The sequence below is a fragment of the Zalophus californianus genome, chromosome 7, assembly GCF_009762305.2.
Source record: "Zalophus californianus isolate mZalCal1 chromosome 7, mZalCal1.pri.v2, whole genome shotgun sequence".
Taxonomy (NCBI): domain Eukaryota; kingdom Metazoa; phylum Chordata; class Mammalia; order Carnivora; family Otariidae; genus Zalophus; species Zalophus californianus.
In genome coordinates this window covers 53,862,303-53,878,066 of record NC_045601.1, presented here as the reverse complement: position 1 = coordinate 53,878,066, position 15,764 = coordinate 53,862,303, and the positions used below count along the sequence as shown (strand labels likewise).

The 15,764-nt window shown below is 42.0% G+C and overlaps 1 protein-coding gene across 2 annotated transcripts in view; it reads right to left on the bottom strand.

Moving 5' to 3' along the window:
* Window positions 1-12,207: 12,207 nt before the first annotated feature.
* PDSS2 (decaprenyl diphosphate synthase subunit 2) overlaps window positions 12,208-15,764 on the bottom strand; it is a 243,040-nt gene continuing 239,483 nt past the window's right edge. For both annotated transcript variants that reach the window (XM_027603447.2, XM_027603450.2), the window contains one exon: window positions 12,208-13,361. In XM_027603447.2, the coding sequence (XP_027459248.2) occupies window positions 13,203-13,361 (159 nt within the window). In that variant the 3' untranslated portion in view covers window positions 12,208-13,202. The remainder of the gene's footprint in view (window positions 13,362-15,764) is intronic.

Genomic DNA, 15,764 nt, shown 5'->3' with positions numbered 1-15,764 from the left:
ACATCCAGTCTATAAACATATTTTAATAGCGTTGATGGGCACTTTTAAGAAAATTGAGCTGTTCCCTTTGGATTAAGTAATCTCTTAGTGTGTACATATGGAGAGGCAAAGGAAGTAATAGGCCTGAGATACAGGATTGGAGAGTGCATTTATACCACTCTTGAAGATAAAGCTCACAACAGGGCATTTTGCTGAAATCATCTACTAGAATTTGAAATTCTAAAAACTATTTGAAAAGCTTTAACTATTGAGACAGAACAAAAAGATGCCATTCATTTTGACTGACCATAAAAACTAAATTAATAGGACAGTATTTTTGCTGATGTTTTATGTGCCTTAAGGACAAAAACTCAACAGTTACTCTGAGGGCTGTTTCAATCCTCACAAGGTGTAAGTGGGAAGACTAGTGATGACTTTTGTAAATGAGGAATCTAACATTTGCAGACATTATATTTTTATGGACTGTAATAATTTGGTTTTTCAAAAGTTTTATTTTGTTATGGCTGTAAAGCAACTATGACACAGAATTTTGATGTTAACTACTCAACCAGATGACAGGAAAGGTGAGGGGGCTAGGGACAAAATTTTCTTCCCACACATTTGTTTTTAGGCATCTGTATTTGCCTTAGTGCCTTGATACCATGGTGATAGCTTAGCAACAGCTAGATACAAATTAGTCTCTCATGCCAGCTTCTGATCATAAAAAGTTGGTAGGTAGAGTACTGGGAAGAAAAATATAAATGTTTAGGTGTTTAACAGTTCAGTCAAAAAGAGATTTGTTCTCTCTACTACACGTTCTTGTCTATTTCTTCATTATATATATAAAGAGATGAGAATCTTAAAAAAAAAATCCCATACAAACCCCAGTGTTACAACTGATAAGGCAAAATTTAAACCTTCCTTTTTTTTCTTAAATAGAGGAGTCACAGTCCCTCTTTCTTTCTCTCTCTTCTTAAGTTTTATTTTTCTAAAGATTATTTATTTACTTGAGAGAGCAAGAGATCAGTAGCACAGAGGGAGAGGGAGAGGCAGACTCCCTGCTGATCAGGGAGTCCGATGTGGGGCTTGATCCCAGGACCCTGGGATTATGACCTGAGCCTAAGGCAGATGCTTAACCAACTGAGCCACTCAGGTGACCCCTCTTAAAAAAAAAAAAAATTTATTTGTTCATTTTACAGAGAGAGGGAGAACACGAGAGAGCACAAGCGTAAGGAGCAGCTGAGGGAGATGGACAAGCAGGTTTCCCACTGAGCAGGGAGCCCGGGGGTTCAACTCAATCCCAGGACCCTGGGATCATGATGTGAGCTGAAGTCAGACGCTCAACCAACTAAGCCACCCAGCTGCCCCCTAAACCCTTCTTAAATAGGGAACAAAAGAACACATTTCATCCTTTCTTAAATAGGAACTAATGACCACAATAGTGTATGTAAAGTGTTTTGCAAAGACATTTCAAAAGGATTTTTCATACTAATAGACATCCAATTTCTTTCTGTTGATGACTATTAGGAGGACAAAGCTACATAAAATATAAATACCTGGGGGCCAGAAGACTTGGATGACCCAATAGATAACTGTCATTTTTATTTATTTCTTTTTTTGTTTATTTTTCATTTTTAAATAATATTTTCTTTATTTGAGAGAGAGCACAAGCGGAGTAAGGAGCAGAGGGAGAAGCAGACTCGAGCCAGGCGAGGGGCAGAGAGAGAGAGAGGGAGAAGCAGACTCTTCATTGGGCAGGGAGCCCAATGCGGGGCTTGATCTGGGCCCAGGATCATGACCTGAGCTGAAGGCAGATACTTAACTGACTGAGCCAACCAGGTGCCCTGATACTGCCATTTTTAAAGTCAACATACCACATGATGCCTTTCATTGTCTCTATCATGAGAGTGTACAGGTAAAGCAGAGAAAATAAAATCATCTGAAAGAAAGAACGTAACACATGGAAAGCCAAGAGTAAATAAAATCACCTTGATTTTTGGGGCAATAGATTTTATTTCAAATACTCCCAAATGGTAAAATATGAAGCAAATAGTTGTTAGGTAGTTGAATGGAGATGGCAAATAGACTTCAGCTTGTGTGCTGGTCTGATATTTTAAGTGTGGTTGCCTGCTGTGCTGTGTTAAGGATCCTGAGGTTCTGTAGGAAAAAGGGCTGTGAATAATGAGTACCTTTCAGGGTGGGAGGGAGACTAGAGGGTAAAAGACTCACTAAGTGGAATGTGGGGTGTGGAAGGGAAGTAGGGTGAGCCCAAAACACCCAATACAAACTCTACATTTATTTTAAGTCTTACATTTTATTTATTTATGTGTTTAAAGTAAGCTCTGTGCCCAACTTGGGGCTTGAACTCATGACCCTGAGATCAAGAGTTGCATGTTCTACCAACTGAGCTGGCCAGGCACCCCTTAAGTCTTACATTTTATATTAAAATAAATGCAAAGCTTACATTTAATTCCATTATATATATATATATATATATATATATATGATATGCCATAAAACTTTAAAAAATCATTTGTAGTTAAATTACCTAACTTTAACTTTGTGGGGAAAAAATATGTTCTCAGATAATGTGCATGTTCATTCTGTGGCTTCCCACAGCACCTGCAGGCTGCCAAGTATCCTTGAGAGTCTCTGCACCCCATTTAGTGAAGCCCACACCTAGAAGATTGAGAGAAATAGAAATGTTCAAATTTGTGCATGATAATGTAAGCTTCAGAGAAGGTAAGAAACCTGCCTGTCAATGGCAGAGCTGGGATCTGAAGACTCTAAAGGCCAATTTCTTAACAAAGATTCTATTTATCTTCCTCCAAAGATAAGTACCAGGATTCCCTGGGATTCAGCGTTTGGTACTAAATTACTGATCTGGGAAAAAAAAAAAAAGACTTTGGAGGCCACAGAAGAGCATACAGTAACTAATAAGTTGGCAATTTCACTATTGCTTTAAAAAAGAGGGGCGCCTGGGTGGCTCAGTCCGTTAAGCGTCTGCCTTCGGCTCAGGTCACGATCCCAGGGTCCTGGGGTTGAGTCCCGCATCAGGCTCCCTGCTCGGCAGGAAGCCTGCTTCTTCCTTTCCCACTCCCCCTGCTTTGCTCTCTCTCTCCCTGTGTCTCTCTCTGTCAAATAAAATACATCAAAATCCCAGCAGGCTCTTTTGTAGAAATTGACAAGCTCCTCCTAAAATTTTTTATGGAAATGCCAGAGTGGTCAAAACAACTTTGAAAAAGAATTACAAGTGTAAATGGGGAAATCTGAGTAAGATTGATGGGCTGTAACAATGTTATTATCTTAGTTGTGGTACCGTATTATGGTTTTATAAGATGTTAACACTGGGGGAAACTATAAAGGGTACATGGACTCTGTGTTATTTCTTATAACTTCTTGTGAATCTACAATTATTTTAAATTAAAAAGTTTAATGAGGGACGCCTGCGTGGCTCAATGTGTTAGGTGGCAACTCTATCTCAGGGTCATGAGATAAATCCCATGTCGGGCTCTGTGCTCAGCAAGGAGTCTGCTTCAGATTCTCTCTCTCTCCCTCTGCCCCTTACCCCACTTGCATGCTCTCTCTCTAAATAAATAAAATCCTTTAAAAAAAAGTTTAATGAAAAAAAAAGTTGGAGGACTTACACATCCCAACTTATTTATTTATTTAAAGATTTTATTTATTTATTTGACAGACACAGCCAGAGAAGGAACACAAGCAGGGTGAGTGGGAGAGGAGAAGCAGGCTTCCCGTGGAGTGGGGAGCCAGCCCCACGTGGGGTTCAATCCCAGGACCCTGGGATCATGACCTGAGCCAAAGGCAGATGCTTAATGACTGAGCCACCCAGGCACCCGTAATTTTATTTTATTTTTAAAAAGATTTATTTATTTATTTATTTGACAGAAAGAGAGAGAGCAAGCACAAGCAGGGGGAGTGGCAGAGCGAGAGGGAGAAGCAGGCTCCCCACTGAGCAGGGAGCCTGATGCAGGGCTCGATCCCAGGACACAGAGATCATAACCTGAGCTGAAGGCAGATACTTAACTGACTGAGCCACCCAGGCACCCCAACACTTCCCAATTTAAAAACTTAATATAAAGCTATACTAACCAAGACAGTGTGATACTGCCTTAAGGAAAGACATAGAGATCAATGGAACAGAACTGAGAGTCCAGAAACAAACCCTTATATTTATGATCAATTGATTTTCTACAAAGTTGCTAAGGCAATTCAATGGGGGAAAGAATAGTCTTTTCAACAATAGGTTTCTCTAGAACAAATGGATATCCACATACAAAAAAATTTAATTTAATTCAGTGGTTTTTAATTCGGGCTTCCCAAAGGGAGAGTACATTTGGGAATGCCTGGAGACAATTTTGGTCATCACAACAGGGGATGAGGGGTTTTTGACATTTACTGGGTAGAAGCCAGAGATGCAGCTAACTATCCAACAAGGCACAGGGCAGACACCCACAACAAATGATCCAGACCAATGTGTCAACAGTGCTGAGGATGAGAAACCCTGATAAAAACACCATACATAAAAATTAACTGAAAATTAATCATAGATCTACACTTAAGAGCAAAAACTATAAAACTTTTAGAAAAGAACACTGGAAACAATCTTTGTGATTTTGGATTAGGCAATGATTCCTTAAATATAACACCAAAAGCATGATCTATAAAAAAAAGTTGGTAAATTGGACTTATCAAAATTAAAGACTTTTGTGCTTCAAAAGACAACATTATGGGGGCACCTGGGTGGCTCAATCAGTTATGCATCTGCCTTCGGCTCAGGTCATGATCCCAGGCTCCTGGGACCGAGCCCTGCATCGGGTTTTCTGCTCAGTAGGGAGTCTGCTTCTCCTTCTCCCCATTCCCCCATTCATGCTTGCTCCTGAAATAAGTAAAATTAAAAAAAAAAAAAAAACCACCATTATGAACATGAAATCAAGTCATAGACTGGGAGTAAATATTTGCACATGATATATTTGATAAAGAACTTGTATCCAGAATATATCAAGAATGTTTACAGCTTGGGCCACCTGGGTGGCTCAGTCGTTTGAGTGTCTGACTCTTCATTTTGGCTCAGGTCATGATCTTGGGGTTGTGGGATTGAGCCCCACATTGGGCTCTGTGCTCAGTGGGGAGTCTGCTTGAAGATCCTCTCCCTCTACCCCTCCGCCTGTTTGCACATGCTTGCTCATTCTCTCTAAAATAAATAAATACTAAAAAAAATGCTTATAATTCAAAAACAAGACAATAACCCAATTAAGAAATGGGCAAAATGTTTGAACAGACATTTCACCAAAGAAGAAATCTAAACAGCTAATATGCTCATGAGAGGATGCCTAACATCAATAATCATTAGGGAAATGCAAATAAAAATCACAATGAGATACTATCTCATTCCTACCAGAATAGCTATAATAAAAGTGAAACTACCAAGGGTTGGTAAAGATGTGAAGAAACTGAAATCTACATGTGCTGCTGGTAGAAATGTAAATGATACTACTTGGGAAATAGCTTGGCAATTTCTAAAATGTTAAACATAAATTTACCATAAATTTTACTCTTGGGAATCTAAGAGAAATGAAAACATGTCCACACAAAGACTTGTTCCTGAATATTCATAGCAGCGTTATTCATAATAGGTAAAATGTAGAAACAACCCAAATGCCATTCAACTGGTAAACAGATAAACAAATGTGGCATATCCCAACAATGGAACACTATTTAGCAATAAAAAGGAATAATGATTAATGCTACAACATGAATAAACCTCAAAAACATTATGCTAAAATGATGGAAACCAGATGTAAAAAAGTATAATTCCATTTACATAAAATGTCCAGAGAAGGCAAATCTATAGACAGAGAATAGATTAGTGGCTGCCTAAGGGTTGGATTTCAAATGGGCACAAGGGATCTTTAACACTGAAATGTGGTGATGCGTTCACAACTTTGTATATTTACTAAAAATCATTTAATTGTATAATCAAGCTAGGTGGATTTTATGGTATGTAAATTATACTTCAATTAAGCTGCTTTTAAAAAAGAATGCAATTAGGGGCGCCTGGGTGGCTCAGTCAGTTAAGCCACTGCCTTCGGCTCGGGTCGTGATCCCAGGGTCCTGGGATAGAGCCCCACGTCGGGCTCCCTGCTCCGCGGGGGGCCTGCTTCTCCCTCTCCCTCTGCCTGCCTCTCTACCTACTTGTTCTCTCTATCTCTGTCAAATAAATAAATAGAATCTTAAAAAAAAAAAGAATGCAATTAAAGCAGTTCTGATCTTCAAAAAAAGGAAGGAAAGGATAAAAGGAAAGAAAAGCATAAACAGGCAGCAATTAGAAAGTTCACAATAAATTGATCATATTCTATGTACACAAGTTTAGGTTACTATGCAATTCATGATAAAATTATGGTGGGGAAATCATCAAAATGCCTAGAAAGTGAGAAATAATGCAAATAGTAAAATTACAACAATTAATTTAAGGAAGGAAAGTTTGCAAGTATAGCTTAATTCTTTGAGAATGATGTTTTTAGGCTTAAAAAAAAAAAAAAGACCCAAATGAAACAAGATAATAACAAAACACAACAAGCTCATACTGTTACAGCATGAATGATCTGAGTCAGATAAAGATTATTTTGTTTCCCTTTGAACAAACCCAAAAGTTTCCTTCTCCCAAGTCTTCTGTAGGGGAAGGAAATTTTTTTCCTTATTCTCTTCTAGGTTCTCTGGCTGGTCTAATCATTAAATTGGCATAAGACAGTTTAATAGGAGAAAAGCAAATTGAATTTCATATGTACAGGAGCCCATAAAAATATGAAACTCAAATAATGACCAAAGCAAGCAGCTTTTATACCTTTTAGACAAAGAAACAATAAATTTGTGAAGAACTGACAAGACAAAGAGGTTTTGGGCTTGGGGGTAGTTAGTGAAGAAGTAACAAAATTTGTTTATATAGCCTTCTCAGCCCTAAATTCCTATCTCTTATGATGAGGATGTTTTTCTTCCTCCTGGTATAGGAAGGGTACCTTTTACATGGGAGATTTATGACAGGACAAAGGAGGGTCAGAGGGTCCTTCTTGTACTGGCTGTTTCTCAAGTACCTTTTTTTTTTTTAAGATTTTATTTTTAAGTAATCTCTATACTCAACATGGGGCTTGAACTCACAACTCCAAGATCAAGAGTTGCATGCTTTTCTGACTGAGCCAGCCAGGTGCCCCTCGAGTACCTTTAATTCAAAATAACCAATATGCCAAAGTGGCACATTTTTGAGTGGCCTATTTTATTCCCCTTCACTTTGAAGAAGCAAAGATGGCTTCTCATCTCCTACAAGATCATTTCTCCGTGGTCTTTGCCAAGAGCAGAAGGTATGACTATTGACTGAGGCCCTTTCCTTCCCTAGATTGTGAACTTCAGTGGGAAGGAAGAAGTCATCATTTTGCAATAATGGGAAACACCAACTGAAAAAAATTAATCGTTCAAGTTGCAGAATTTTAAAGGAATTTGTTCCACAGTTTTTTGTTTTGTTTTGTTTTGGTTCCATACTTTTGTTTGTTTGTTTGTTTGTTTTTAAGATTTTATTTATTTGACAGAGAGCGCACAAGCAGAGGGAGAGAGAGGGAGAAGCAGGCTCCCTGCTGATGTGGGACTCGATCCCAGGACCCCGGGATCAGGGCCTGAGCCGAACGCAGACGCCCAACCAACTGAGCCACCCAGGTGCCCCAAGTTAGGAGGTTTTCTTATGGAGTATTTACCATATACCTATTTATACTGGAGAAACCAACCAGGAATAGAAATTCAGCTGCCTTTAGAATTTAAGCTACTGGGCGCCTGGGTGGCTCAGTTGGTTAAACGACTGCCTTCGGCTCAGGTCATGATCCTGGAGTCCCAGGATCGAGTCCCACATCGGGCTTCCTGCTCAGCAGGGAGTCTGCTTCTCCCTCTGACCCTCTTCCCTCTCGTGCTCTCTATCTCTCATTCTCTCTCTCTCAAATAAATAAAAATCTTAAAAAAAAAAGAATTTAAGCTACTTATTAATAATGGTTATGAAAACAGCAACATCATGGAAAAATGTTTATGATATGTGAAAACAGCAGGACCCAAAGTTGAATTTATACTATAATTAGAACCATGCAAAAAAAAAAGATATGCATGATAGAAAAGGCTGAAAGAAATAGAAATGAAATGGTGAGATGATTATGTTAGCAAGGTGAGATTGTGAATGATTTTTTTTCCAAAAAATTTTTATTTATTTTATTTTTTAAAAGATTTTATTCATTAATTTGACAGACAGAGACACAGCAAGAGAGGGAACACAAGCAGGGGGAGTGGGAGAGGGAGAAGCAGGCCTCCCGCTGAGCAGGGAGCCAGATGCGGGGCTTGACCCCAGGACCCTGGGATCATAACCTGAGCCGAAGGCAGACGCTTAATCAACTGAGCCGCCCAGGCGCCCCACTTAAAAAAAATTTTTTTTAATATGTTCAAAAAGTGAAATTTAAGCTACCCCAACAGTCAAGGCAGGGGTGAGCCCACTTGTTTGCTCATAGGATGCGCAGTGATGGGTACACTGTCAGTCCTGGAAATGAGCAGATCAAGTTGAGAGAAAGCTGCTGTAGCTTTTCTAGGAAGACGGTCAGCATCTCTAAAAAGAACGAAAAATAAAAGCCTAAGAAACTTTCTCTTTCTACAGAAAAGAAAGAAATATGAACACTCCTCCACCAGCGGAGGTGGAAAACTTAGCACGTCAGAGCCCCAAGGGCAGGTGGGGTGAGCTAGAGAAAGAGGTGGATCCCACCATCAGTTCTGGCGCCTCTGGACTCTCCCCAGGTGGCACTAGAAGCATGTTATCTCCTTAATGGAAAGGCAGGACCCATTCCGAAAGAATAAAACAGTTCATTTGAGATCAGGTAGGGAAGAGAAAGAGGCAAATGATTCTTTTGTTAGATTGCTTTATGCTTTTAAAATAAAGTGCCAATAGCTTTATTATTACTAAAACACGATTAATAATAATGGAGACTACTAATAATAATGGCATGACAATTATGACCTCACAGTTAAATGAATTAAAGAACCAGTCCAATTCATTTCTGCCCTTTTGTGCTTGAACAAAGGTGTGGCATGTCTTCTCTACCATGAGAGGCAGTCATTACAGATTATAAAGATAAATTCTGGAGTTTCTATTGGTTGGTTGGAAAGGTGATCTTAACAATAGGATTTCAAAGTGGGAAGATAAATGAAGTGGCAGGAAAGGATCTTCCTGAAATTAAGAACTCTAGGAAGGAGCTTGAGAGCAAGGTTCTCTTTATCAGTGATGAACTTGCTGATTAGCTAGAGTCTTAAAAAAAAAAAAAGAAGTATCCTTTAGCTGTAATTTTGTTGATTACACATAATTCCCCCCAAACATGCTTGCCCAAAGAGGGCCATGTTACAGCACCTTCTCAGGCTTTGAAAAATGATCATCATGGATTATTCCAACTACCTCCCGGTCATTGGAGTTCAATGTGTTGTAGATACTGGGCCTAAAAAAAGGTCTCTTTTTGGAGCAATTTGTACTAATGTATATGTCTTTTATCGCAACTTGGTGTCACCCACATCCTGGGCCATAGCAATAATACTGTCATGGGTAAGACAGAGTCTCAAACCTAGAATGAGACCTGGACCAGGCAAACAATGACACTGATAATTTATTTTTCGGTGTGCCTACATAACCACATTATGTGAGCAAGAAAACATGAAGAGGATTTAGTGTGACCAAGTAAAACTTAAAACAAAGTCTAATGATAGTCATAAACCGGATCTTCTTTCAAAGGAATTGTGAATGGCAATCAGCTCACTATCTAATCCATATCTCATTGACACTGTCTTTTTATGCCAGGAAACAGGTGTTCTAAGTTGGGGAATTTAAAAGGAGAAAACTTAGTGGGGCAGAAAACTGCTTTTTAGTTTCTGGGGAAATAGAATGTAAATGTTTTGAAAAGAATGTCTCCAAGGGTGCGACTAAAGAGATGTGTCAGGAGTGAAGGAGGACGGTCAGAGAAGTGGGGAAGGACCTGCACAGAGGTGGGTCATGGATGCCAGGGGAGAGGGGCGGCTGTGTTAGCGACCTGGAATGCTGTGGGGAGGTCTGCGTGCAGGGACAGAGCTTGCCGACTTCACAGAAAGGCCACCATCTGTCAGAAGGCCATCTCAGTGGTGTGCGGCGAGAGACAGGATAGATCTGTTCCACAAGGATTCTTGGAGTGTCTAAAGCACCGGCGCTGGTCTAGGTGGTGGGGACTGGTAGTGAGTGACCAGTTGCAAGGGTTAAAGAGGCAGCAGACTGTAAGAAGATGTGCTGGTGAAGCTGAGAAGAAAAAAAGTGGAGGTAGAAGAATATACAGCGTGAAGGGAGGAAGTTCATTTTGGGGATCGGGAGGATTGAACACATACAGGCAGCAGAGACACTGAAGACTCAGGAATGGGGGCAGGATGGAGATAGGGAGGCTATGGGCTCGAGATCTTTGAGATCTTCAAAAGCAGGAAAGAGAAGCAGAGGAGGAGAGAACAAGGTGCTACCTGGAAAGACTCTGGTGGGGAGGTGAGGGAGGAGGGCAGGCCAGGCGGTCAGGGAGGTCCCGTAGGCCTGCTTCTGCATCGGTAAAGGGAAGGATGCTTACACCCAGAGCGCGGCTGCGGGGCTGGAACAAGAGAGCATGCACTCAGTGTGCACTCAGGGCCCTCACTATCACAGCCTTCACACACTTGACCAAGACAAGACTGACAGGGAGGAGAGTGTGGCTGGTTTTGGGAGCCTGAAGTGAACGAGGTTTGGAGGGGCCAAGTTGCAAGTTGGGGGCACCAGGTGGAAGGGAGCAGCACGATGGCTAATGAAGGAATTCTAGCAAGGAACTGGGGATGGGGGGCGACGGAGAGGGGATGGAGGGGACATTCTGAGGCCAGAGTCTTACCTAGTCAACAGAGATGTCCCTGTCCACACCCAGGTGGTACGCCAAGAGGTGTGATTAGGCATGTCTTGGTGCCCCAAATTTCTCCCTAAATTATCTGAAATCATAAGGACGTAAGAGTTAACAAACAAATATCCCTAAAGAAGGGACGTGAAGAAAGACTCTCACCATTTAAAACTGGGTAGTGAACTGGCCAACAGTGTTAGGTTTAAGTAAAGCCTGCCGGGAGGCTGGGAAGACAGAGGCAGAGCTCGTTCAACACTGAGGGCAGGACACCTGAGCCAGGGGAGGAAAGGTCCCGGAGAAAGCAGAAAGGCAGGGGCCGAAACAGAAGAGTCCAGGATTACATGCCATAAAAAGAGAGCTTGGAATCTTGTAGGCCCTAAGCTACGAGGCCGTGTAGGAGGAAATCCGCCATTAAGTTTATGCACTCCTTCGTAGCCTCTCTCCGGGTCTCACCTTCCCTCCTCCCTGAACCTCACAGAGCATCTTTGTTATCCAGGGTCAGAAAGGACAGTCTTCTAGAAAATAAAACAAAGCTGGAAGGGACTTCATACATTCTCTCATTTATTTAACAGACGAGGAATTCGAGGCTCAGAGGGAAGTGACTTGCTCAAGGTCACAGAGCAAACCAGCTGCTAAAGCAGAATTTGAAGAGCCCGGGGATCCTGCCTGGTAGCACCTGACCATCTGCTTCCGAAAACCTACAGCTCGGGGTAAGTTCCTGCACATCTAGAGAACAAAAAGCACAACTCCTCCTTTGTGGAAGTTAATGATTAAAACCTAGTCCGATCTAAAGCATCTAACCAGAGTTACTAATTAAGCCAATTTCTTTGAGAAGAGACCATTTCAAACAGAAAAGTGTTCTCTTAAGCTAAATCTACAGGCCTTCAAATTATAGTAACATAAACCGTACAATTATAATATTTTAAGTATATTAAAAAACATTTCAGAATACAATACCTTAACCTCTGCAGCTCACATTTGCTCTTCATCACATGCCACATGCTGGGTCCCGATAAAATGGTTTCGTAACTTTTGGGGGAAGGAATTTAACTAAAATAACTTCACTTAGTGTTTGAGTGAACGAGGTAATAAAATCTGTTTGCTGTGTTCACTGTCTCCAGATAGGGCTGTAATTACACCACAGAAGGAAGAAAGGTAGCTGAGTCTCAATCTAGATCATTTATGTAAACTCAGCCTTCTTGTCAGCGGTGTTCTCATATTGCATGCATGCAAACCACAAAAATCATCTCGTATGAGCCACACAGAGACAGTGCCTGATTGCAGGCCTGGGAGACTGCTTGTATTCTTTCTGTAATCGGATGTCTGTGGTTCAAGACCAAAATTTGACATTCTGAATTTAAAAAAAAAAATCACCAGGTTAGTCCCCAGAACAGTTATGTATGTGACACTCGTAAAAGTTAAAGGTATTCTCTACACCAAAATATGACAAATGAATACATTCTCCTCGAAAAAAAGCATCCTGTTTGGCTTAAAAAAAAAAAGAGTTTGGTTCTTTGAAATGTGTTTGAAAAAATATTTGGTCTTCTAGAAAGAAAAACAAGCCATTCCTACCACAACCAAGTTAACATCTGATAACATTTTAATCTCCTACTTCAAATATTTAGCATTATTTTTTTCGGCAGTTTTTCCTAAAAAAAAAAGATCTTACAAAAATGATGAAGCGCGAAGTATATTCAGACTGTACCTATAGATACAGAGACATAATTGCAAGGAGACAAAGCACATTTTTTTCCCCTTCATCATCAAAACTACCATCCGTTATGACAACTGGTCACTAGTTTTTGATTTGACAGTCCTCGCTCGCTGGCACCGGTCGTGTTTCTCTTGACACCTGCCGCTTCCAGCTTGCTCTGCCCTCTCTGGAAGGGAAACCACAGGCCACCGCCCTGGCGCCATCCCTGGCTCGGTCCAATCAATAAGGACTTATTTCCTGTCCATTTGCTGAGGTCACAGGAGTGAATCTCATTAATTATTTCTGCTACCGCAGCCTCAAGTGTGCTGCTGGCGTGACAAGTGAAAACTGCTTGACCTTTTTTTCTTCTAATTTTGTTTGCAGCAGTTCCAAAAAGAAGGCAGGGTTCATTTAGCAACGTGATAAAAGGAAGGAAAGAATGGATTATGTTTTTAAAGTCATTAACACATTGAGATAGTCCATCATGAAAGCCCTCCCGATCACCTCATTCCCCAGTTTTTGTTTTTTTTGTTTTTTTTCCAGTTAACGAACAATAGTGTCTTTTTAATTTGGTGTCACGAAAATCTGGTCACAGCAAACACAATGTTTTCTAAAGCAGATCTGGCCTCCGAGGGAGGAAAGCTCTCCAGGGCCTCCAGCGCCTTGTTTCCATGGTAACGACACAGGTCAATAGCTGAAGTCACACCTTTGCCAGCTTTGATTGTTTCTCGCAACTGTTGAGAAACAAATGCACAATAAAAGTCAGTTTTTCAGGTACCACAATTAAACAGGGGAGGGGAGGTGGAAAACAAAGGAGGGGAGACACAGTATGGATTCGTTGTTTCTGCTCTGTTCTTTTGAGGTAAAGAGGACACCGGTCCCCAATGATTTTGAGGCACTACTGTTCCCAAGGGCTGCTAGGAGTCTGTGCTCCCGAGCAGCACAATAGGCTCCAATCAGCCTAATTACACCTCCTCCCCACTCCCACCCCGTGATAGCCTGAAATGTGCCCTGCTGGGGGATGGCGCTAATGAAGGCAGAGGGCATTTACATCTCTGGCATTTTGAATTCAGCAGCCTGATATTCTTGCGTGAGGAAGGCTTCATTAACATCCTACTTAGTAACTTTTTTTTTTAATGCTGTATGCTGACACAATAGTCCGTATGAAAATTCAAGAAAGACACCTTGTTGAGATCTCTGAATGCTACTTTTTTTTTTTTTTTTTTTTAAGATTTTACTTACTCATTTGAGACAGAGAGAGAGAGAGCATGAGCAGGAGGAGAGGCAGAGGGAGAGGGGGAAGCAGGCTCCCCGCTGAGCCAGGAGCCCGATGTGGGGCTCGATCCCAGGACCCCGGAATCACGACCCAAAGTGAAGAGACGCCTAACCATCTGAGCCACCCAGGTGCCCCTGAACACACCTTGGTAAAGAATAAAGTAGGGGCGCCGAGGTGGCTTGGTCGTTAAGCGTCTGCCTCCGGCTCAGGTGATGATCCCAGGGTCCTGGGATCGAGCCCCGCGTCAGGCTCCCCACTCAGCGGGAAGCCTGCTTCTCCCTCTCCCACTCCCCCTGCTTGTGTTCCCCCTCTCTCATTGTGTCTCTCTGTCAAATAAATAAATAAAATCTTAAAAAAAAATTTAAAAAGTAAACTCTTGCCAACAGCTGGAGTTTATTTCTAATCCTTCTTTTTCATTACAGGGAAGGACCAGTTATAGGGTCACACTTCAGAGCTCGAAGAGATTGATAATGATTTGGTCAGTCCACTTCCCCTTCCCCCAACTGCATCTTCTCTTTCTCAGTGAATACCTCTGCCTAACTCCCTAAATCAGAAACCTGGGGGTCCTCCTTCATGCTTCATTTCCAGACAGGCGCCATGGCTGTACCAGTGCTTCTCATCCCTGACTGAACTTTCTGGCCCCCAGAGATTGGGTGGGGCCGAGGGACAAGTTCTAGTCCATGAGTTGTGAATGATGCAAGTCACTTCTGGACGGCAGCATTTAAACCATCCACAGGAGTCCCTCCAGAGCTTTCCCCCTGGCGTATGGCCCAGCCATATCAGAAAAGCTCCTCATGCTGGATTCCTGAGTGACCACACTGAGCACCACAGTGCCTCTCTGACCTGCATGGGACATGGAGCCTGGGCAAGGAACACATCTTTGTTATCTGAGGCCACAGAGATTGTGAGGTTGTCTGTCTCCATCTTGACTGACAGAGTCGGTAAGTCCTAGCCATTCTCTCTCTTCTAGAGCTCTCAAATGTATCCTCGGCTCTTCATTCTCACTGCCACTACCTAAGTTCAGGCTATCATCATCCCTCGCCTGGGTTGTTTTATGCAACCACCTCCTAAAGAGTCTTCCCACCACCACTTCTTTGCCCTGGACTCCATCTGTCATGCTGCCAAGGAGATCTTTATAAAATGCAAATGTGATCTTGTTTAAAACCCTTCACTACTTTCCAATAGCCTTCAGAAAAAAAGAGTCCACGCTCTCTCATGAGGCACGGAAGTCCTTTACTGATCTAGCTCTTGCCCAGCCTGTTTTCCCCGCTGTTCCCCCTTCATCATTATTCAGGGAAATTGCTTGCAGCAATCATCTCCCGAGACTGTTCCCGTATCTTCCCACTTCCTTCAAACTTCCCAAATTCCACTTGAGTGGAATACACTCAGCTAGGACGAGAGCCCTAAGGCGCTGGGTGCCCCACTTCCTTGGGGCTCCCCAAGTAAGCTGTGCACATCTGGGGTACAGCATTATTACACAGTGTTGTACTTCAATTTTCCATTCCCGTATCTACCTCTTCCTTAGACTTTCAGGTACCGCATACTGCATGTAACATAAAGGAATAAAAGAAACAACCCGCTTTATTCCTCTCATTATACAGAGAAGAAAACAGAGGGCCAGAGAAGCTCAGCGGCTCACCCAAGATCACAGGGGGATAGTGGCAGAGTTGTGGTCAGATGCCACGGTTTGCAATACCCAGTCCAGCAGTACTGAATATACTCTGCCAGAATCTCACCGCCCCACTGGTATTTCCACACACTGCGTATGAACTTCAGGACCATTTCAGCCTAGAATTCCCTGGTTTCTTGTCAGTTACTGAATGCATGAAGGCACTAAAATGGGCTGGGTATCAGAGGCAGA